Source organism: Electrona antarctica (genome assembly GCF_951216825.1).
Source record: "Electrona antarctica genome assembly, chromosome: 8".
Taxonomy (NCBI): Eukaryota; Metazoa; Chordata; class Actinopteri; order Myctophiformes; family Myctophidae; genus Electrona; species Electrona antarctica.
In genome coordinates this window covers 25,027,198-25,051,703 of record NC_136789.1, presented here as the reverse complement: position 1 = coordinate 25,051,703, position 24,506 = coordinate 25,027,198, and the positions used below count along the sequence as shown (strand labels likewise).

The 24,506-nt window shown below is 42.6% G+C and overlaps 1 protein-coding gene and 1 long non-coding RNA gene across 4 annotated transcripts in view; one reads left to right on the top strand and one right to left on the bottom strand.

Moving 5' to 3' along the window:
* LOC306928201 (androgen receptor-like) overlaps positions 1–1,795 on the bottom strand; it is a 30,560-nt gene extending 28,765 nt beyond the window's left edge. The window contains exon 1 of the mRNA XM_079508129.1: positions 466–1,795. Coding sequence (XP_079364255.1) covers positions 466–1,676 — 1,211 coding nt within the window. The 5' untranslated portion in view covers positions 1,677–1,795. The remainder of the gene's footprint in view (positions 1–465) is intronic.
* Positions 1,796–3,988: 2,193 nt separating this feature from the next.
* LOC306928210 overlaps positions 3,989–24,506 on the top strand; it is a 58,690-nt gene continuing 38,172 nt past the window's right edge. For 2 of the 3 annotated variants that reach the window (XR_013790652.1, XR_013790653.1), the window contains exons 1-2: positions 3,989–4,202; positions 5,156–5,432. This is a non-coding gene — a long non-coding RNA (uncharacterized lncRNA). Of the gene's footprint in view, positions 4,203–5,155; positions 5,433–11,869; positions 12,277–24,506 lie in introns of those variants that run through there. The other variant, XR_013790654.1, reaches the window with a different exon arrangement.

The following is a 24,506-nucleotide window of genomic DNA, read 5'->3' as shown; positions in this document are numbered from 1 at the left end:
TACATAATAGCCTATAGCCTTTGTGGGCAGTGCTGACGACTGACGAGTAGCCCATAAATCACGTTTTGATTATTAGGAGACAGTCACACAACATATAGTGGGATTGGGAACCGGTTCGATCCACCGGCTCCTCCTGCTCCCGATGAGCAGATATGGTGCCAGTCGCATCGTGGTCATCATCAGTGTGTGAACGTGTGTGAATTTAATTAAAGCGCCATGGGGGAGAAAAAAAAGTCTGTATTATCAGACTCAAACTGTCTAACCGTTACATAGCATATATGATATATCCTACTAGAGCACATGCAGCAGCAGCAGCAGCAGCAGTCAGAGAAACAAAGTTATAGAGTAGAGTGTATACTGTAGACTGTTGTTAGCCTAAGATTTAGACTCTCGTTGATGTATTTATCGATTCTGACAAGAGAGTCTAAATCTTAGGCTAGCCGCTAGACTGTTGTAAGCTTTTACCTGGCATCGTTGTATGAGACGTCCAGCCAGTCGCCAACTTCATTTTTCATATAGTTGGAGTTGGAAAAAGGCGGCCTGCCAATTAACCCACCGGGGAGCCACTGATCAGGTCTGGGTCGATCGTGGCGCAGGACGCTCCTGTCGTATGGCTTACACAGGAGCGCAGTGTTCGGCCCCGTGCTGTATGTATTCATGCACTGCTTCAAGGGTCCCCCGAACTGAGTGAGTCTACTGACAGTGTCACTATAACTGTAGTCAGTGCCCCACGATGTCCCAGGCTCACTCGTGATGGTTTCAGATTTAATCTTGACGCTGTACTGTTCCTGTAAGTATTCGGCATACTTGTCCTCCATGCCTTCACTTTGAGGTTTGTAGACGTGAGACATTCTCTCTGGGAAAGTTGGCCGAAAGTGTGGCGTGTTCTCCGGCAGCGGTGGGCCGTATAAAGGGCAATTGGACGCAGAGCGCACGGTCTCCAAATGATCCATGTCTCTGCAAGTTGTCTCATCACTCTCATCGTCCAGTCCAAATGCGTCTAATTCTTCGTCTATCGACGCCGGAGTGGAGTTTCTGTCGTGCATGGTAACGTTGGTAGAATCCTCCAAACTTTTGAACATCCCCACCAGTTGCTTGCCGTGCAGCGCTCGGTCACCACAGTCGTACTTGCACTCGGGAACACCTGTTTCGGCGCCAGGGCAGTTCAATGGAGCAACGCCAAAATAGTCGTCTCGCATTTGGTCATTTGCGGCACAGTGAGCAGCGTGGTTGGGCTCCTCCAGGTCACTGATGTCATTCGAGTCCATCATGGCCAGTCCGAGCGACACCGACACCGCTCTGCAGAGCTCTCTCGTAGTTTCTGAAATGGTGGCGCAGGCTGAATTGGAGCGACTATTCGCCAGACGGCTGGCAGCGTTTAACTCGTCGTCGTCCCCGCGCTGCTGCGGAGGCGCATCTTCTGGCTGTCGGTGACAGAGCTGTTTCTCCACGTTACAGCTGGGTCCCTCCTGCTTAGGTCCGTAACCGCAACCACTCGCGTTCGCATTGTTGTCAGAACTATTCAGCTCGGTTCTGTTTCCTGTTGAGGTTTTTGTATTAAAATGGACACTATTTGTCTCAGTTTCGCGTGTTGTGGAAAAACTTATGCCGTTTGCATCCCTCACTTTCCCTAGGCATATTTCGGCACAAGATAGCTGGCGATTAGTTGGGCGCATTTCCCAGGATGATTTTACAGGCTTTATAGGCCTATCCGCTATATTCTGCAAATAAAGTAGCCTATTTTGATAGAGAAAACTCCAAAGTGCTCTCAGCAACCGTATAGCCTGCTCCTTAGCTCAACTCTGACGGTATGAAATAACGATCTGGTATGGTCTGCGGAAAGAGGAGTCAACACACAAACTCCTCCTAATCCAACTAGATTCCCCATTGACCAGATAGGCTACGACGTCCAAATAAATGGATAAAAAAATAAAAACAATAGTCATGAATAACCATATAGCAACTTAATTTGTGAACAGCGCAGCTTTGTCATAATAAACATAGATTTTGAAAATATTTAGTTTAGGCTATAAAATATATTCTACAGATGAGGAGAACTATAATTTTATTTGAACGTTCGTTTAGATATTTTCTTTTCTACTATTGTTTTGCTTATAGCCAAACTATTTGTCAACTGTGATTTCTTTAGTGTGCAGACAGGCACATATTCAGGCAGGCAAAATGTACACATTTTCATTCTGCTTTTTGAGTGATGCAACCGTACTGTGTCCCTGCCGGCTGTGTCCCTGGCTGTGTCCCTGGGTCCGAGCACGAAAATAGCGTTTGGTTGGTTTTCATCACCAAGTCTCACTGTTGTGCAGCCTAACACACACACACACACACACACACACACACACACACACACACACACACACACACACACACACACACACACACACACACACACACACACACACACACACATACATTAACTGTATGATGATTTCGGGTGTGACAGTACAGTAGAGGGACGCCCTGGGGACCCCCACACGGTAACTGTACGTCATTTCTCAACCCGGGCGGTTCGCCGGAACCGGCCCGGCCCCCTGGGCACGTTCCTGGGGGTCTGGATGTTCCGGGGACCCTCACACGGTAACTGTCATTTCTCTACCGTTTCGGACGCGGCCGGCTCGCCGGAACCGAGCCGGCACCCTGGGCTTGTTCCTGTGGGTCTGGAAGCTCTGGGGACCCCCTGGGGACCCCCACACGGAGTTGCACCACTCACTTCACACGGGTGTGATTTTAAGTATATGTGACGGGTCAAATAGGGGTTTTTCATATTTCTGTATCCATTGAAAAGTGTGGACCCTATGTTGTAAACAAGTGTAATGCTTTATCAGTGTGTCGTCCACAGTAACAGTATTGAGTTGTGCTTTCATGTGAAATGTACCCATTCTGCAAACTGTTAATAAATACTTCAATCAATTGCATTTGCCCACTCCTTGATCTTGGGCTAAGAACGGCCATAGCCACTTTCCCAAAATGTGCTGAATCATCACACCCCAACTTTCAGATATGTTTCCCAAGGGAGTTGGGTTGGAACAAATTGAGAGGTGATAGTAGACACCTTTATGAACACATTTTGTGAAGAGAGCTATTGGTAAGCATTTATGTTGCAGACTAACTAACAGCTGTGCTGTGAGCCTGTGACAAATGTGTGTGCATGGCCGGGGAGGAATCAATTGGCATTACATAATGACTAAATTAGGGCAGGCGGCAGGCCTACTACCATTTCACTGCTGCGTGGGACAACTGGGCTAGGATAACTGAATGACAGCGAGCTGGAGCTGATACTTGTAGCCTAGGGCAGGCTACTTAATTAAAGCAGTGGTTCTCAACCAGTGGTCCAGGGACCACCAGTGGTCCTTATTGAAGGGGTTCCTTCCAGGTGGTCCCCATCAGTGGAGAGTTGGTAACCAAATTGACCCTTATAGATCTTTACAGTTAAATTATTGTTAAACAGCTGCATTAGGCCCACTTAATTTACAAGAAGTCACAATTAGTGATTAGAGAATGTATAGAAAAATTGTTATTTGGATCGATGTTAGTTGGCCGTTATCTCTTCTATGGTACCAGTGCAGTGCCACATCAATTAATACATTGAGGAGTCTGAGGACAACATCTTATTCAATGACAACCCACATTATTATTTAAGTGTATATTTGTACGTCTCTAAATGTTTTGATGAATTGAACAAGGTGGACCCTCTTGTAAACAAGTGTAATGCTTAATTGGGTCGTCCACTCACAGTTAACAGTCTTTGTATTGAGTTTGTGCTTGAAATGTACTGTAATTCTGCAAACTGTTAATAAATATTTCAATCAATCAATCAATCAAAAACATTTCTAAAACATATTTTGGGTCTGAGAGGCTAGACGTAAAACTAAAGTCATGGTCCGACCGTGGCTTAAATGCAGAATGCAGGCTTCTTCAAGCACGCTCTTTAAAATCCTCCGATAGCCACGCCCCTCCCCCCAGTCCACAGCCATTGCAAACAGACAGACACGAGCTCTCTGTTTGGTAATAAAAAGAGTGGAATAAACAACTTATAATGTAACTTTACACCTCATGGAAGTTGAGTGGAGTAGCCTGGGTTGTTGGGAAGTGAAAACTGCTCAGTCACAAGTGTGTGAAAGAAAAGTGAATTCATATTCTTCATCATAACAAACCGCTTGGTTGGTTGTTTTGTTTCTATTCTGGAGGTGAGTTAGCTACCTGCTAAGCATTAACGTGCGCGCGTGTGTGTGTGTGTGCTTGCTTGCGTGCGTGCGTCTCTGTGTGGGAGGGAGGGTGAAATGAACCAACAAAGGTGCTGAAGTGCTATGTGCATCATGGGCCTATAGAATAAGTATACAGACACAATGTTTTTGTTTGGGCCCAGGGTGTCACAGCACCAAATCCTTATAAAACTTCATTCTTTATAAGTGTTTACCAATGATGGTATTAATTGAAAGTGATATTGAACGAAGTGTTACAACCTGAATTGCACATCTAGATTTCTATCTCTCAATTCATTTTAAGGCATATGAAACATATAGGCATATGAAACATCCTAATATGATGTTTAACATTTTGTGTTGTATGTTGTGATGTTACTGTATGCTACTAGGCTGTAAGTAACCAGAAAGATGAAGCTATGTGTCTGCTGTTGCTAGTAAGGTGCGCCAGGGGGTATCCGGAGAACTCGCCAGTTTTTCAAACTCGCCGCAGCGAAAATTCTTCATCAATGTCTTCATGGTTATGCTAACATGCTGTCTTCATCAGTGTAATATGTCAAACCCACAGATGTTATAGTTAATTTACAAAGTGATCGAATTATTTTTGTGAATACCAATGATAGTAGGCCTACCAATTCAGGATATTGTTTACTAATGAATTACGGTAATTGTTTTGGTACTTTGGTGTTTAAACTTTAGCATTCCTACTTCATCTAGTGTAAACTCTAAACAACTATCCTAGCTCTCTCTCTCTGAGTCTCAATTCAATGCAATTTAAATGAAGGTGAAGTAAAACTAAAATGCGAGTCGGAAAACTGTCGAGTTCTCCGGTATCCCGACAGGGTACAGTGTGTGGCTCTTGGTCAGCTCACTTTCTTTCTTTCTACCTACCTACTTATACTCAAAACGTATGGTGTCTCTCTCAACCTGCTCCACAGGTACACGTGATGACCCACGTCACCCCAGACCCCCAAGCTCAGCTTCTTCTCAGCCCTGAGAGTCCATTCTCCTGTGACATGCTATGAATGTTGGACCCTAGAGCCTGCCCTAAATCCCTGACCCAAATCCCTGACCCCTGCACTACACCAGAATGCTATGTGCAGTACGTACAGTACTAAACATCCAAGGCTGAGTGAGAATATGGCAGCCAGGAGAATGAGTACTGGCCAGCTGGACAGATGTATGGAGGATGGAGATGACTGGAGACACCTCAAGGTAGGAACTTAGATTTTTTTTGGCTTCTTCTTTGGCTGCTCTCATACCTGTAACTTTCATTAGCCCTTTTTTTTGTAAATGGTTCCAGGGGCCACAAGGGGGTGCCCCGCGGGCCGCATTTGGCCCATGGGCCGCCAGTTGAATGCCCCTGATCTACAGTTTGTATGTTGTGTTGTATCAGCCGAAGGTATGTGAGTTGTAACAGGAAACAGTGTGTGGCTCTTGATCACTTCAATAATCCTATGAGTGAATTTTACTTTGGGTTGTTTTGGGCTTTGACATAACAGCCAACAATTCCAAATTTGCATTTTCAATTGAAGACTTGCACAGAACACGTTCTTCTGTTTACAAACTTAGAAGACGTCAACTTGAGTTAAAAGCTTCTTGTGACTGTGATGCAATAATGCAGTTGTTCAACTCTGGTCGGCTCCCATAGTGTCAGTTTTCTCCCCACCAGTTCTGGGTGCCTGATGCGCTGCTCTGCCAGCCTTATTCTTCTCTCTCTGACCTTGTTCGACCTGTGGTAGGTCCGCATAGAAGAGCATGGGTTTTCAACCGGTGAATATATATATTTAAAGAAAAAATTATGTTCTATTCCTTTTTTTTGTGCTTTAGTGCTTGTTTTTGATTGATTTTGATTGATTGAAAAATGTATTAACAGTTTGCAGAATTACAGTACATTTCAAGCACAAACTCAATACAAAGGCTGTTAACTGTGAGTGGACGACCCAGTTAAGCATTACACTTGTTTCCAATAGGGTCCACCATGTTTAAATCATCAAAAACATTTAGAGACGTACAAATAGACACTTCTATATAGACAAAGGACAGAACAGGAATTCATCATAAAGGAGGTAAAAAGGGAAAAGAAACATATACAGTGAGGGAAAAAAAGGGGTGGGCGGTGGGGGGGATTCACGTTCAGCTCCGTTAATTTGTTTGTTTTCCTTGGAGGAGCTGCGTCGGCTCCGTGGCCGTACCTTGAGTTGGCTGTGTGCTTGTTTAGAGCACTCATGACATAAATCGTTTGCCAGCCAAGTCTATGGACTATGAGGATGTTTAAAAAAGAGCCAAACACTTTAGAAAGAGCCAAGTCTATGGAATGGAATGTTTGTTTAGACTAGAGCACTTATGATGTATATCGTTTCCCAGTCAAGTCTATGGACTTTATGTTTGATTGATGACGTAAAACGCCATGTGGTCGATACAAATACAGTGGGTTCCCCTCACTTCACACAAGTGTGAAGAGAGGACTTGGGGTGTCCCGTTTGGTCCAGGGAAAAATACTTAAATAGTTAAAAGTTGATGCATTCAAAGGTGGCTGTATCCACTATCCAACAAAAATGCTGTGCCTTATAGTGGTGGTCCCCAGGTTGCACTTAGTCAGGATGGTGGTCCCTGGGTCAAAATCAGTTGAAAACTCCTAATTTAAAGCATATTTCCTATATTGAAATGACCTAAGAGGGTGGGTGGACCGTGGACCAATGGTGGATGGTCACAACCGTAACATCCGGACTGGTGAGCTGCACATGCTGCTTCCATCTGCACCAGACCTGGCACAAACACACCAGAGGGTTAGAATCCGACTCCTATAATGCCTTCCACATGTCTCTCCTCTCTCTGCCCTATTGGTTTTTCTGTCTCCCTACATCTACACTCTCCTATATAGCTAAATAAAGCAAACACAATAAATAAATAACTGAAACAGCACCAAAAGAATAACAATCTGAAACTAGAAAAAGTGCCCTTCTGGGCACAGGTCTCCACCAGGAGGATAGGAGTGTGTGTGATGTTTGGCAAAATGTTTAGGAGTAATATAAACATGTTTTTTTTGTTTTTTTGTTTCTTGCAACAATTTTCTTCATTTTGTTGAGGAAATGCAGAGCCAGATCACTCATAGCATCTCTGAGGATAGAATTCTGGATGAGCAGGACATGTGCAGCATTTTGTACAAAACGGGCTACTCCTGAAAACTTTGGAAGGCAATCTTAGCTAATCAGTGTAGAATCTGAGAAATCCAATAGGCTCGTCTTGATCACATGACTACAGAGATCATGTGTACCGATTTGCGTGAGATTTGGATGAAATCTGTGCGACTAACAGTTTTGCAGAAATCGGCCTCATGGTGGCGCTATAACTGGCAGATGTGGAGGGATGCAGAGAAAATGTTTTTCCATAGCCTCTAGGGAGTGCGCATACATAAATTGTATACAGATCGATGCAGTTATAGGTAAAAACAGGAATTGGCCTGTTTTAGCGCCACCGTGAGGCTGATTTAGGGGAAAATAGTGGCATGTTGTCCTCGGCCTAGTGGAAATGTGTGTGTATAATTTCATGGAAATTGGACACTGTGTTTGTGATTTGTGGCATTTTGTTCGAAACGGACCAATCATGTGAGCTCTGGAAGCCAATCTTAGCCAATCAGGATAAAAGATGGGAAATTGTGCAGATCCGTGTTGATCACATGACTATGGAGATAGTGTATACCGAATTGTGTGATGTATGGATAAAATGTGTACGAGTTATCTACAGAAATGTGTTTTGCCTAAATCGGCCTCATGGTGGCGCTATAACAGGCCGTTGAGGAATATTTGGGGCAGAGGTTCGTCGTTGGCATCCAGAGAGTATGTGTGCACAATTTGGCATGGATCGGGCCAACGGTACCGGAGATTAGCTGATGACGGAAGGACGGACGGAAGGACGGAAGGACGGACGGACACACGGACGGAGTGCAAAACATACTCTCTCCCCATGCCTTCGGCCTGGTGGAGACAATAAATGATACAATAAATAGTGAATCTGTAAGGAAAGCTTATTGAATGGTGGCAGAAGCAGCAGTACCTGTATGTCTCAAGTCAGATCTAGCATGACAGATACTCTTAGTGAGAAGGTTTCGGATTTTGTCAAAGACTTATTCTCCCATTAAAGTAAAACGTCATACCATGTTCACCCATTAGCTCTGCTGTTTCTGTCACAATTCAATGTCTCACAATCTATCTAAAAAACATGTATCTTCAAACGTGAACACGACCATGAACGATTATCCAAGGATGTCTGCAGATATAGCAAGGCCATGTTAATGTTTATCTTTTACCGACCTGTATCATGTCCATTTCAGTCAGAATAATCACTCTCCAGTCCTCACTTCACCTCAATAATAACAATGATGAGACCAGTTTTCGTCTTTCTTTCTTTCTTTCTTCATTTCTTAATTTCTTTCTTTCTTTCTTCTTTCTTTCTTTCTTTCTAGTTTCTATGCCTCTGTCGTATAACAGAGATACAGGAAAAGCTGCAAGTGCGCCTCAGGTCAGAATCAGTTTAAATCAGGTTCAGCTGTGAGAATGACTGTAGTCTTATTTACTGTAATATATGGTAGGTGCTATTACTCAGAGAGTCACTGGGGCACCCCTGAGGCCAGTTTTTCATAGGGCAAAGTATTGGAGATTCCCATTCTTCAGGGTGGCCCTCAGTCAGTGTCCAGTTTCTTTTTTTTCTAGCTGCATGAGGTTCTTTACCAATAGAGCACTTGCTGTGGGTAGCGACATGTGGCAAACTGACAGCATCCATTTCTTTCTTTACAAAATCGTTTAATTGAGCTTTTTTAACAGAAACTTCCCAGGACCCATATTCAGCTGTCATTTACCATTACTTCAGGTCACAACCTGAAATCACAGAGAATATTCATTCACACAATTTGGTACTTCTGAACACAGCACATGGGCTGCCTGAAGGCAAACCTGTAGCATTTCTCCACACACTCTTAACACGCGATTGCATCTTTCTGGCATACTCTCATAATCAACTGTTAATGGATCTCCAAAAACCTCTAACATGACATTTTGAGCCTCAAGATAAACAAATGTCCTAGTAAATTATTTAATTTATGAGTGTATACATATACATATTTGGCATGATACTAAACTGACAAGTCTAGAATTGGAATTGAGCAAAGTTGCATTTCACCCTCCCACAACTGCTGTGTTTTGAATGGTTTTCACAACATCATATTTTGGGCGCCTTAGCATCCCTTCAGTTTGTTTCATATTCAGGGCGCTGACACAGAGACAATCAGCTTGGGAAATCAGTCTCTTTGATGACCATGAAATGTTCAACTTGCCACAATTAAATTAGAGGCAGAAGAAGAATCTTCACAAACCAGCAATTTTCATTGGCTCATAAAAACTTCACTTAAATAAAATTACTACGATTTTTTGTTTTTGTTGAGGAGACATATGTGTATCAAAGTGTCATTGCCAACGGTCAAACGGTTCAACGGTGCATTTTCAATTTAGTGCTATAGCGCCACCCTTTGGCCAATTGTCATGGGCTTCGCATAGTCACCGTTTGGCATGGCCCTCTACCAGATTCCCGCGTTTCACGAAAACCGACTGCACGTTTCAGCCAGAACAGCTATTTTTGGCGGAAGGAGGAGAAGAAGAAGGAGAAGAAAAAACCCCCACAAAAACAATAAGTGACCAAAGTCATTGCGTGACTTCTTGGTCCCTTAAAAAAACACAGAAACAATAAGTGACCAAAGTCACTTTGTGACTTCTTGGTCCCTTAATAACGGCCTGTTATAGCGCCACCAGGAGGCCGACTTTTGTAAAACACATTTTTGGATAAAAAAAAAATATCCCGCAAATCGCTACACAGTATCTCTATACTCATGTGTTCAGTCCGATATTTCATATTCCACTCTAATTGGCTAACATTGGCTTTCAAAGTTTGCAGGATTGGCCCGTTTTGAACAAAAAGCCTCAAATCATGAACGCAGCGTGCAATTTACGTGAAATCTTTCACAGACTTTCCTACTAGGCTGAGGAATATATCCCACCCTTTTCACTAGTGATGCACCGAATATTTGGCCGCAGGAAATATTCGGCAGAAAATGGCTAAAATGCATTTTCGGCCTATTCGGTTTCGGCCTGAATATGCAGAAAATATATCACCGAATAGTGTATGCAATTAATGCATTCAAAAGAGCTGAATAAATGTTTTATGGACCCATAATAGTGATTATTATTTAAGTTAAGTTTTGCCATAACCATTTCTGTTCAGGTAGCTTTAAGGTACGGCCATGACAGCAATGGTAGGAAAAAAGATATATGATATTCGGTTTTCGGCCAACAGTTTCCTATATTCGGTATTCGGTTTTGGCCAAGAATTTCCCTTTCGGTGCATCCCTACTTTTCACATTGGCCTGTTATAGCGCCACCAACAGGTGGATTTTTACAAAATACATTTTTGGAACAAAATGTCTCAAATCATCCAAGGCGTAAGAAGAAATGGCCCCCTTTTCACATTGGGCTATTATAGCGCCACCAGGAGGCCACAACCTGACCTGCCCTGGTGGAGACCTGTGCCCCAGAGGGGCACTTTTATCTAGTTGCCTTGAGACAACCTCATGCATGCCTCCCTGGCTGTGTGCTGTCCTGGGTCTTTGTCCAGGACCGTCTTACAAAGCCTCATCCAGTCTGTTTGTCATAAAGTTCTAACATCAGCATTCCTTTTGTTACCATTCTGAACTATTCAGCTTGCTTGTAATACTAAAGGTCAATGACCTATAGTCAGTTGTCTTGAGAGTAAGTATGCCAGGAGTAGTCTCTCTATACTTCAATCAACAGTGCACTCTGTGTTGCACCGTCTGGGGCACCGCGGGGGCACTGGATTCAGGCCACAGGCTAGCCGCAATTTGCAACTCTAGATTAGTTCGAAGTCACTGAACGGCCATGCGTACCACCACCTGTTTCACATTTGCACATAATGCAGGAGGCAGCAGCGCGACCCGTTAATAAAAAGGAGTGCTTCCAACCCCCCTGAAGAGATAATTTCTTGACAGAAAGTAGCTCATGAGATATCTACGGTGGATTAGTTCGAACTCTAGATTAGTTCGAAGTCACTGAATGGCCGTGCGTACCACCACCTGTTTCACATTTGCACATCATGCAGGAGGCAGCAGCGCGACCCATTAGTAAAAAGGAGTGCTTCCAACCCCCCTGAAGAGAGACTTTCTTGACAGAAAGTAGCTCATGAGACATCTACGGTGGATTTTTATGAAACAAAAACTTGGCAGATTGAAAGAGGATAATTCAAGCTTGGCCTAGAGCTGCAATGTTGGTGAGTTTAATGTTGTTTAATACAAGCAGATCGCAAAAGCAAATTGGATGAGTGGGGAGTCAATGGAGGGTATTGCAACTCTAGATTAATCCCATTATAAAAAAAGATCTAGAGTTGCAAATTGCAGCTAGCCACAGGCCTTGCATTTGACACATGTGCCCTTGGGTGCCAAAACCACATTGTATTTGAAATAACACAGCCATAGGCTGGAGTCTGTTTGGGAGAATTTTTTTTCTTCCCTCAAGTAAACATTAAGGATACTATTTTATATTTTGTTTCTTTTCCTCCCTGTCATTATTTGATACTGCTGACTCCTACAGTACTGACTAGTACAGTAGACGACCACATGTCTACTCCAATACACATGACATCACGGCCACTTTACTTTTTTTCCAACTGAGAGTGAAGAGTTCCAAGGGGAGGACGTAACGCATGCAGAGGAACATGCTATTCGGCTGTTGCTATCCTGACCAACCTGTCGGAGTCGCTGGTGCAGCAACATACCCTGTCCCACAGTGTGACTGGCAGGCGATGTCGCTAGGGTGCCTGCCAGTCACCGTGTGGGACAGTGTGGGCCATTAATTAATATTGAATTAACGTTAATTAATATTGCATGGTTTGGATTTTGTTTTGCTGTGGTTACATATTTACTTCGTTTGCTTTTGATTTTCTAATTTGCTGTGAAGGATTAGGTCTAGAGCCCCCTGTAGTTGGACCTGAAGCCTTTGCCCCCAATTTGTCCCTTGGGTTTAATCTCATTTTAGGATCTTGATTATAATATTACCCGTTGCTGTTGCTGTAAACACAATTGCCCTTCTGGGACATTAATAAATACCTTGAACCTTGAACCTTTGTATTTTAATCTAACTTCCTTTTTATACCTGTTGAATAAACGTGACACTTTTGATACATCAGCCTCTGGTTCTGTTTATTCTGAACGTGTACCTATTACCTAATCCCTTGTTCAGTTACATTGTCCAGTATACAGTATAGTTGATGTGTTTGTAGAATCCTCCTATTTGTGAGGACGGCGTAGCCATTACCTCATATAGCTGTGCCACAGGACGATTACTGAAATTACACTTTCTCTTGTTGAGAAACCAAAAAGAGAACTTTTTCAACCATAAAGGTTTTTGATCCAAGTCTATATTATATCATTATCCACTTTTTCTCTGACATGCAGATTGGAGAGAATGTGTTGGGTGAGGGAAAAGCAAGGCTTCTAGGAAGAGACATTGTCAAGGCTGAGACTTTAAACCCCTTTCTTGTATTAAAAGTTCAAGGTTGCAAACAAACCAGATTAATGGTTTCCAGTTTTGGCTTCATGACCCTGCTGGGAGTTTTCAAGGGGCATTCTCAGTGAATCTTTGAGACAACCAGGCTATGACATACAGTTATCTGTATGAGCTACAGTACATAGAAAGATAATGGCTCTTTAAAAGACAATATGGTTCCACGAAGAACCATATCACCTACTAAAGTTTATTACATTCTTTTGTAAAAGTTCTTTGAGGAGCCAGAAAGATTTTTTTGTATGGTTCTTTGAGGCACCTTATAACCTCTATAACCCATAGTGTCCCTATTCTGGGCATGCAAACATGATGAAAATAGTGGATCTACAAGCTTGCCACGCTTGATGTGTTGTGAGCTTGTATAAATATCTGCCAATTTAAACTATTTTCAGTCAATGACGATACATGGTTTAATGTTCTTTATAGAACATCTGTGATGTTCTATGCCATGGCTTCAGTTCCAGTTGGCACCTTTTACTGTATAAAGCAGTAATATATGTTTGAATATTGCTTTTACTGGAAAAAGGTGAGTAATAGAAAGCGGCCTATTGAAATACCAGAACATAAGCTTGGTAAAGAGACGTATACAAAACAGAATTTCTATCACTTTCCCCATGCAGGTGTTAAATGTTCCAGTCGTTGTTCTTATCTTAGATGTTACTGTCTGTGTTTGGCACTCACTCATGGCCTTCAAAGGGTCTGCGTCTGCTGGAAAGAAATTAATGACGTTGTACAGAAACACTTTCTCTGCACACGATAACGGCGCTGCAATGTATAGTTGGATTGAATGCACTTTTACACCATTGTGCTTTTATACACTACTGCACATCCTACCTAAATAGTTGCATGTTTGTGGCATGTTAAAGGAGAATTCCATGCTAGAAGGCTTTCTTACCTTTCTTTGTAGTCGTTACGTCCCCACCAAAGAGGTCCAGGTGTTTTTTTGTGCCAAAACTCCTTATTGGCTATTTCCCCTACCATAAGCCCTCAATGAATTGAATGGGAATTGAATGGGGCTATGGGGTGTTGTGCTAATTCGCTTATTTCCATCGAAATAAGTAGTAAAGTGTGCCGCTTGGGATATTATTTACATTATGAAGAGAGGATATATACAAAAAAATAATAATGTTGAGCGAAATATTAAAAATTAAAAATTAAGTATCCCATAAGTCAGTTGATTGAAATGTATAGTAGCACCCCTGTCCCAAATAACTGAAGATACTAAACATCAGACCATATTCTGAGTAGGTTAACCACTTAAACACTATACTTCGTTGTTAGCCGATCTACAAGCTCACAATGTGTTGCAGTGCGTCACAATGTGACAGGTCTTAAGGTGGTTAATAAGACTCACAAGGAGGCTTTTCAACACTTTTAGTCTACAGAAAATCCAATACACATTCACAATTATCATCTTAATGTATAATATTATGTTTCCCGCCACAAAAACAGAGCTTTTTCAAAACTAGAGGTTCGGGCCGAGTCACGTCTGAGTCATATAGGGGGGACTGGCCTAAGTAGCCTATCCGCTGCTATATTATTATATCACAACATAATGTTATGTCATTGACCTAAATTATATAGTTATATCAACAAGGATAGTATGATTAAAAAAAGGTTAGGCATATGTCTTTTTCAGAAAGGACTTTGGACATGTGGAAAACTTTAGTTAAACATGCAGAGTGACACATTACTTTACACAGGTTACAGTGTTGATTTCGTCGACTAAAACTAAGACGAAAAATGGTCGTCGACTACCTTTTTTCACTGACGACAACTACATGGAAACTTAATGAAAACTAAGCTATGATGACTAAAACTAAGACTAAATGTATTGACAATTTCGTCAACAAATAAAAACTAGACTAAAATGTAAAACTAGTGGACAAGAGATCCAGTATAAGTCATTTTACACTTGGTTGCATGCTGAAAATAGCAGATCTACAAGCTCATTGTGAGCTTGTAGATCGGCTATTTTCAGCAAGTGTAAAAACAGCCATTACGACGGCATCAAGGCCCACCAAAATACATTTTAGTTGACTAAATCAACTGTAGATTTAGTCGACTAAAATCTTTCGTCATCAATCATTAGCGCGAGTGCGACAAAATAGGCTACAGCTTGTTGTTACGCTGCTGCAGCTGCTCGCTGATCACACGTGAACGGCAAAGATACCAAGGATTGGACAGTGATGTCACTTGTATTTTCATTCGACCAGACTGAGGCAACTTTTCACCGCTGTTTAGAAAATCCTGGTGACGGTCGGGAAAACTGTGGTTGGGAACCTCTGGGTTAGACAACACACTCCATATTTGGGTGTAGCTGCATTGGGAACTCCTTATATGATTATGGCCCGAGTGGAATACTATGAGAGAGTGGCGACACTAGCGTTGACTCCCATTGTAACAATGGAATGCGGAAGTGCTCATTCTATCTCAATGGGATAGTTCCAATGGTCGGAACTATAGCCCATATACTGTAGGCACCTGCTTTGAGGCGAAATCAAAGCGTGTCGCCACTCTCGTACTTAGTACTTAGGAGCATAGGCCATCTACGACTCTTCTCCATCCAACACGGTTTTGGGCCATCCTTTCTGCCTCCCGCCAGCTGATTTCCTGTCTCTTCAGACTCTTCAGACTGTTGTTTATAAAGGTCTGTATCTTCTGTAATGTTCTTTTCGTCATTCTCCACGTCTCTGAACCGTAGAGAAGGACGGATTTTACATTTGAATTAAAGAGCCGCACTTTAGTTGCCGTGGCTAATGGCTATGTCCTTAGAGGACCAGATGTTTTTCAGAATGATGAAGGCTGTCCTGGCTTTGCCTCCTCTTGCTATGACATCACTGTCTGTTCCACCCTGCTTGTCTATGATGCTGCCTAGGTGAAGGAGTTGACTTCCTGAATGGGTTCGCCTCCTACTGTGACTGTGTTGTTGGTAGAGGTGTTGATTGTTATTATGTTGGTCTTCTTCCTGTTTATTCTCAACCCAGTCCCAAGGGATGTAGTTGCTAGCCTGGTTGTCTTGTCCTGCATTTGGTTGGTGTTTGTGTGACAGGAGAGCCAGATCGTCAGCAAAGTCGAGGTCATCTAGTTGTGTCCATAGGGTCCACTGTATGCCACTCTCGTACTATTCCACTCGAATTATGGCTGAGTCGGAGTGACGTCAGAGGTCCGTCCGCCCTCCCATTGGCCAATTTCAATATAGGATTGGGAAATGGCAAATATAATGTACTGTATTTAGTGGCTTGGGAAATGGCAAATATAATGTACTGTATTTAGTGGCAAGTAGCAAAATAAACCATTTCCATTTTTGTTCCTTGAGTTTGAAATCTAAGTATTTATTGTGTCTTTGTTTTCGAGTTTTAATAGTCTCTTGTTTGGAAAAATCAAACAGTTTCTGTGTCTATTTGAGTTATGTGAGTACCGGTGGAGTAAAAACAACGTGTGCATGTGTTGTGTGTTATCTGAATTCCTAAGACAAATCAAATCAGTAGCCCTGTGGAGTTTGGAATCTGAACCAGTTGACTGACACATGGTTCCAAACATTCCTTCTTTGTAGTAGGCTAGCTATACTGTAAGCTCACTCTGACAGACCTCACTCCCCTTCTCTCTTCATTATAGGATGAATGCCACAGACGAATAACAGTCTAAGTCCACACTATTGATCCATAATGTATAAATGATAGATAAGGGGTCAGGACAACGAGGCCTTTTCGTGGAGGGGTCAGTCTGAAATTTGGACTTGTTTTTCGTCTGTGGTACTCACTGTAACTCTGCCAAATTGAGGTGATTATTTGAAGTCAATATTGTATGGCAATAGACAGTGTGAATCCAGTATATCTAGTACCTTACTCTACCATAGACACTTCTTTATTAATAGTAGGGATGTTAACAATGAATTGAAAATCGATTCATAGCCGTTAAGAGTCGAGACATTTTTTAATTAAACTTAACAGTTAATAATTAATTGAAAATTCTGCGGTTCTATCATTGGGTTTTGGCCGAAGAACGAAGCACACGTGGGCCGGTTAAAAAAGTCCCCCGCAGAATGTAGCTCTTTCATGTGAGACTGTTATATAAATGTTACATAAATCAAAATCAAATCGAATCAAACTTTATTTCTAGAGCACATTTACAAAGACCAGAAGGTCAACCAAAGTGCTGTACACGATCATGAGGCAAACATACAATCAACACAAGCGGCATATAGTAAAACAAAATCAAAGCAACACAAATATTACACAAGTTAATTAGGTCAAACATCATTGAAAGCCAGGGAGAAGAGATGGGGTTTAAGTAAAGACTTAAAGGCCTCTAAGGAGCGCCGGGCAGACTTGATATGTAGGGGCAGACAGTTCCAGAGTTTGGGGCCGGCCACTGATAAAGCACGGTCGCCTCTGGACCTGGAATTGGAATTGGGCACAGTCGGGAGCCGCTGATCAGCTGACCTCAGGGCCCTGGCTGGGGTGTATGGGTCCATGAGTACCGATAGATACAGGGGGGCCAAACCGTTTACATAAATGAAACTATGTTCATAAAACATAAATTAAACTATGTTCTCCTCTATAGGAGAGGTGTACGGTCCGACTCATCACTAATGCTCAATATGGAAAACTGTAAACAGGTGCTCTCTGAAAAGGGTTTCAGTACAATTCAATTACTTTGTAGGCATCACAGTGAAAACAAATAGGTGGTGAACTTAAAGAAGGCAGCTCTGTTCAGTTCAAGTAGAACATCTTTTATTCAGGTTCCACTTGCAGTTTCTAGCTTGGATTCCCCATCGATAACAATAGTAAAGAAATCTACTTTTTCCGCCACTGCATGGAACTGCATGTGATCACCTGTATAGCAGTCACAGTCAGGAGGAACTGCATGTGATCACCTGTATAGCAGTCACAGTCAGGAGGAACTGCATGTGATCACCTGTATAGCAGTCACAGTCAGGAGGAACTGCATGTGATCACCTGTATAGCAGTCACAGTCAGGAGGAACTGCATGTGATCACCTGTATAGCAGTCACAGTCAGGAGGAACTGCATGTGATCACCTGTATAGCAGTCACAGTCAGGAGGAACTGCATGTGATCACCTGTATAGCAGTCACAGTCAGGAGGAACTGCATGTGATCACCTGTATAGCAGTCACAGTCAGGAGGAACTGCATGTGATCACCTGTATAGCAGTCACAGTCAGGAGGAACTGCATGTGATCACCTGTATAGCAGTCACAGTCAGGAGGAACTGCATGTGATCACCTGTATAGCAGTCACAGTCAGGAGGAACTGCATGTGATCACCTGTATAGCAGTCACAGTCAGGAGGAACTGCATGTGATCACCTGTATAGCAGTCACAGTCAGGAGGAACTGCATGTGATCACCTGTATAGCAGTCACAGTCAGGAGGAACTGCATGTGATCACCTGTATAGCAGTCACAGTCAGGAGGAACTGCATGTGATCACCTGTATAGCAGTCACAGTCAGGAGGAACTGCATGTGATCACCTGTATAGCAGTCAAAACAGACACCGGAAATGGCCACAATTTTCTTTTCTCCCTCTTATCTACTCTGTGTCATGACTGTACTGTCTTTCGTAAGTATTTTACTTTTACCTACCCCTTCCCACTGTTTTTGCTTAGTCTTTCCTAAACAGACGTCCTTCTAAACTAGAAATTAGAATGCTCTTTTTATGTGATTTTGACATGTATGAGACGCATCCGTGACTGCACCTGCGTGGCTGCGTCATAGACACACTACCCATCTAAAATCAACAACATCTGCAGTCACACGCCTCATTATCTTTTAGTGGAAGCCATGGCCGTCTATAGAGCGTCGCAGTCCTGCCCCCTTTCATGACAACGACAGGCCCACAAAATAATTCCCCATTCATTTCCCCCCCCCCCCCATAGACATTTGTATTTATTTAAAGACCTTTTAAGCCTCGAACAAAGCCAACTCGGATCGTGACAAATCATGACAACAAACATCATTTTTTTGGGGCCGAACAAATAATTAGAAAGAAGCGAAAAGGGCAGGTTACAACACTTGTTTTGTCGTTTTCGTGGCGCAAATCACGTTGCTGGGGTTATGGCGTTGTGTTGATCACGTTGCTGGGGTTATGGCGTTGTGTGACATTTTCGTTTTAAAACAGTATGGGTGTCAAGTCACAGGTTCATAGAAAAAATAAAAATAATTTTAGTATCAGTGACTGAGGTAAACAAACGTACTGTATGAATCACAGAGATCGTGGGAAAACATAATGAAAAGACTATGTTATTGTGCAAAACATGCCCCTTCAAGACAAAAGAAAAACATTTTCTCCCCTTCAAGTCCCAATTTAGTAAAGCCAATTCCCAATTCCCCAGCCTCTCTACAAGTACTCCATCTCTGCTAACCCCCACAATCAGTCATTGGGAGGGTGAAGAAAGCCTCAGGTCTCCTCCGATATCCGGGCCATCAAGCCAACATCTTCTGTTGTGTGACATGTTGATCACGTGTTCATATTTCGGTACCCATCCATTGGCCAGGTTATTGCATGATTGATATAGGCTCTCCCTTCACCCCCCTCCCCTAACCCCCTTTAATGGATAAACTTTATTAATTAAGTTTTTTGGTTAACAAAATGCTCATGACATGCCATCCATTAGGCCTACTGCAGAATAACAGTGGGGGAAATGCTTTTTTATATACGGTATTTTTCTTTTGCTTTCCAATCTACTAAGCCTCAAATATTTTTGCATCGACAGTGACAGGCTCTCTCAAAATGTCCCACTAACAGGGAACATCATTCTAAGTTCTCATACATTTTATTTGGCAGAAGAATGCTCACTTTGCCTCTCTTTGCAAATACAAAGTTTACTCAAGAACTATACGCACAGTGCTCAGGAGAATAGCAGAGTGCATTGTACTTAGTAATCCAGACATTTGATATATCATATTAATTTAAATTTCTTCATATAATTGGTCCTCACTATTTCTCATTATAAGATGGTACCATTTCTGTCTACTTGGTTGTTGTCTCAGAGGATGGTTTAGTAATTAAAACAAGATTAAAAAGTTGTTGTTTTTTCCCTTTTTTCCAAGCAAGAACAATGCCTTGGCTTCCAATGGGTGAAGTGGTCCTTCAACCATATTTGCTGTACTGTAGAGCAGGGGTTCTCAACGTTTTTGGCCGGGGACCCCCGGAAATGCTTTGGCAATGTCTCGGGACCCTACAATAACCTTAAACCATTTTGGGCGGGAACCCCTTTTGATGTTTTAAGCATTGTTATAATTTAGCTATTGAAAAATAGCAGATCTACAAGCTCATAGCGCGCCACCGAGTGGCGCGCTATGAACTTGTAGGTCTGCTATTTTTGAAAAAGCGTGATTTTTTTTTTTTTTTTTTAAACTTTTTTTCTTTTTTTTTGAAAATATTTTGGGGACCCCCCAAAATAATTTGGCGACCCCCCCGAGGGGTCGCGACCCACGGGTTGAGAACCCCTGCTGTAGAGTCGTATAATAGTGAAGGCTGGGATAAGTGATTGGTTGCACTAGCCTGCAGAAGGAGCAAGTGCATTCTCCGGCACTTACAATTTAGGCATTCAGCAGACGCTCTTAATCCAGAAAGTAAGCAAGAACAGCAGACAGCCACATGTTATATTTCATTGCCAGCTATGCCAATAAACATGTGTCCTGGAAGTGTCATTGAGCAAGACACTTTAACGCCCATCTGCTCAATCATTCTAAATTGCACTGTAAACATTTATTTATTTTTATTTAAACCGTATACAGGCAATGTCACTGAGACCTGCAGCCTCGTTCTCAAGAGACAGTAGTAACAACAAAGTACATTCAATACAGAGAAGAGATAAATAACTTTAGGTTGAGACAGTAGAGTAGGAGATGGCCTTCCTTGTAAAAATCAAATAAAAAAGGTGTATGAATGTACAGTAGATGACAGGGAAGCACCATAGATGATGGGTAACCGATATAGGTGTGTGTGTGTGTGTGTGTGTGTGTGTGTGTGTGTGTGTGTGTGTGTGTGTGTGTGTGTGTGTGTGTGTGTGTGTGTGTGTGTGTGTGTGTGTGTGTGTGTGTGTGTGTGTGTGTGTGTGTGTGTGTGTGTGTGTGCTGAATACAATACACGTGTGTGCGTGCACGTGCCTACTTACTTTACTTACGCATACTACCCCTTCTGGGGCACAGGCCGTCCGTCAACAAGCGATCTCCAGGTATCTCTGTCTTGAGCTGTTCTCTCCAGCTGGTTCCAGGTCATCTTCATGGTCTTGAGCTGTTCTCTCCAGCTGGTTCCAGGTCATCTTCATGGTCTTGAGCTGTTCTCTCCAGCTGGTTCCAGGTCATCTTCATGGTCTTGAGCTGTTCTCTCCAGCTGGTTCCAGGTCATCTTCATGGTCTTGAGCTGTTCTCTCCAGCTGGTTCCAGGTCATCTTCATGGTCTTGAGCTGTTCTCTCCAGCTGGTTCCAGGTATAGGTCTTGAGCTGTTCTCTCCAGCTGGTTCCAGGTCATCTTCATAGTCTTGAGCTGTTCTCTCCAGCTGGTTCCAGGTCATCTTCATAGTCTTGAGCTGTTCTCTCCAGCTGGTTCTTGAGCTGTTCTCTCCAGCTGGTTCCAGGTCATCTTCATAGTCTTGGTGTCTGCCTCCAGGTCTCTGTTCTCTCCAGCTGGTTCCAGTTCATCTTCATGGTCTTGGTGTCTGCGCCAGGTGTTTCTTGGGCGGCCCCTTTTCCGCTTGTATTTTGCACCAATGCTGCACACAGTGCACAGGCTTTTCGGATCCGAGCTCTAACATTGGCGCCTGTGCCACCCTGCGTGTCGATCACACTACCTAGGTAGGTAAAGGCTTCAACTTCATCCAATGCCTCGCCTACAGCATGATTGCGTTGGTGTTGGCTGTGTTGGTCTTGAGGATCTTGGTCTTGCCTTTGTGGATGTTGAGTCCCAGTTGTGCCGAAATGGCTGCCACGTTGTTGGTCTTCTCCTGCATCTGCTGTTGGGTGTGCGACAGTAGTGCCAAATCATCTGCGTAGTCCAAGTCGTCGTGTTGCAACCAAGGTGACCCGTAGTTTCTAGGTCTGACTTCAGTGCCTCCGCAGGAATGTTGTCTGGTCCTGAGCCCTTTCCATTTCTCAACTGGTGAGAAATGGTGCATTGCAGGCTATGTATGGGTAGGTCTGTGTCAGCCCTTGCGATATCTGATGGGTTCTGTGGTGCTGGCCGGTTTAGAAGTTCTTGAAAATACTCCATCCATATTTTCTTCTGTTGCTCATCTCCTGTTGTTATCGGCCTTTCCTCGTTGTTCTTCACAGGTTGCTGTACTTTCTTCTTGGTGATGATGTACAGTTCTGTCATATTTCCCTCTTTTTCTGCTTCTTTTTTATTAACTTTTATTTTTGTTGGTGGTTTTTCTAAGCTAGATGTGAGCGCGCCGAAGGCGCATGAACTTCTAGTATACATAAAGTGATGTGTTGTGGAGGTGGATGATTGTCCCACTCACTACGTTTTTCTGCTTTATGTTTATGTGAATGCAAATTTAACATGCTAATCCTCCCTCACAGACACTTAATAACCGTCAATGACGGAAAGTTCAAGCTTTTAGTGAGAGCCCGCCCTACAATTGCACCCTTCGCATTCGTTTCCCTCTCTTGCTGCTTCTTTTTTATTAACTTTTATTTTTGTTGGTGGTTTTTTTTAAGCTAGATGTGAGCGCGCCGAAGGCGCATGAACTTCTAGTATACATAAAGTGATGTGTTGTGGAGGTGGATGATTGTCCCACTCACTAAGTTTCTTCTGCTTTATGTTTATGTAAATGCAAATTTAACAGTTGCTAAATCCTCCCTCACAGCCACTTAATAACCGTCAATGACGGAAAGTTCAAGCTTTTAGTGAGAGCCCGCCCTACAATTGCACCCTTCGCATTCGTTTCCCTCTCTTGCTGCTTCTTTTTTATTAACTTTTTTTTTGTTGGTGGTTTTTTTAAGCTAGATGTGAGCGCGCCGAAGGTGCATGAACTTCTAGTATACATAAAGTGATGTGTTATGGAGGTGGATGATTGTCCCACTCACTAAGTTTTTCTGCTTTATGTTTATGTGAATGCAAATTTAACATGCTAATCCTCCCTCACAGCCACTTAATAACCGTCAATGACGGAAAGTTCAAGCTCTTAGTGAGAGCCCGCCCTACAATTGCACCCATTATTGCTTCACTTCACTGTCATGTAATTCAGTTCTTGATATGTCAGCGGCAAGAGCTGGTGAATCATTCAAATGATTCACCAGATGTCCGCAAATTGACTACCTTTATGTGACACTACAGTATACACTGAAGTGCTTACTTCAAATCAAGTGGAGGAATGGCATGAATAAAATGCCAAATGCCAAAAACACACCACTGCAGGTTCTGCAGAGAGGAATGGCATGAATAAAATGCCAAATGCCAAAAACACACAGAAAGCCAAGCCTTTACTATACTTATATTATTTAACTCGCATGACTGAAGTCAAATGTGACAGAAGTAGCATGAAAAATCTGAGATGATGGATGATGATGGTCATGGAAGGGGAAGCTTCTGAAAGCTTCATGGGCAAAGATAATCAACTTCAAAATCTAAAACAAAATAGGTCATAATGACCTCTCAGTCATGCAAGAGTGTTAAGAAATATCTTATTAAAAACAATATTTTGAGCAGCCACTTCAAACAATTATTTTATGCAATATATCTGAACATGTGAATCTGTTCAGTTGATCAGAAGTAATTATGTGAGATCAGAGAGGAGCTGCGGTTTTGAATCACTTGTACTTTTATAGTAGCAGGCTGGGTACAAGTAATCCTCCTTTAACCACGATTATAACTCAATTAAAATGAACCATTTTGAAAGGGTGCCTGGCTCCCCAGAGCTGGAGTCAGAGTGACATAGAGAGAGCAGCGTCTACAACGAACTGAACTGGGTCATGCCATACCAGGATCAGGGAGGGCAGGGTTGGGGTTATTATTAAATTGGGCATAATGAATTAGGATTTTACACATCCTGGCACAGGCTTTGCTCACGTACATACAGTTGGAGGCCATCGATATTGTCCTTTTCTTTTTGCTGAGGTTTGCGTGATCTGCGCAAAACCCCTTTTGGTGTTTTAAACATTATGTTATAATTTAGCTATTGAAAAATAGCAGATCTACAAGCTCATAGCGCGCCACCGAGTGGCGCGCTACGAGCTTGTAGGTCTGCTATTTTTGAAAAATCGTGAAAATATTTATTTCAGAAAACTGGAGGATTTAGAAGGATTTTTTTAAATTTTGAGGTCAGGCCTAAATGGGTCAAATGATAAGGGACAATATCGGTGGCACCCAACTGTACTGTAGGAAAATGTGCTTTCTAAATTTGTTTTGTAGATGGCTGACCGTTGCCAAGCTGTTGCCCTTTGTCCTGGAGATCATACTTAAAGGTCCAATCTGCAATCCCAGTTATTTGAAAGTGTGTATACTGTATATTTGAAACAGCAGTTCCACTCTACTGGTTGATAGAGACTGAGGCTGAGACTGCATGCTTTGTCTCAGCAGTGCAAGCCATGACCAGTATAAAGGTATATGTCTGCAAAACCTGCCTTCAAATGCTGTTTATTAATTCTGCTTCACTGTAATACATAAGCTATGAATTCAGTGCAGAATTTAACTGATA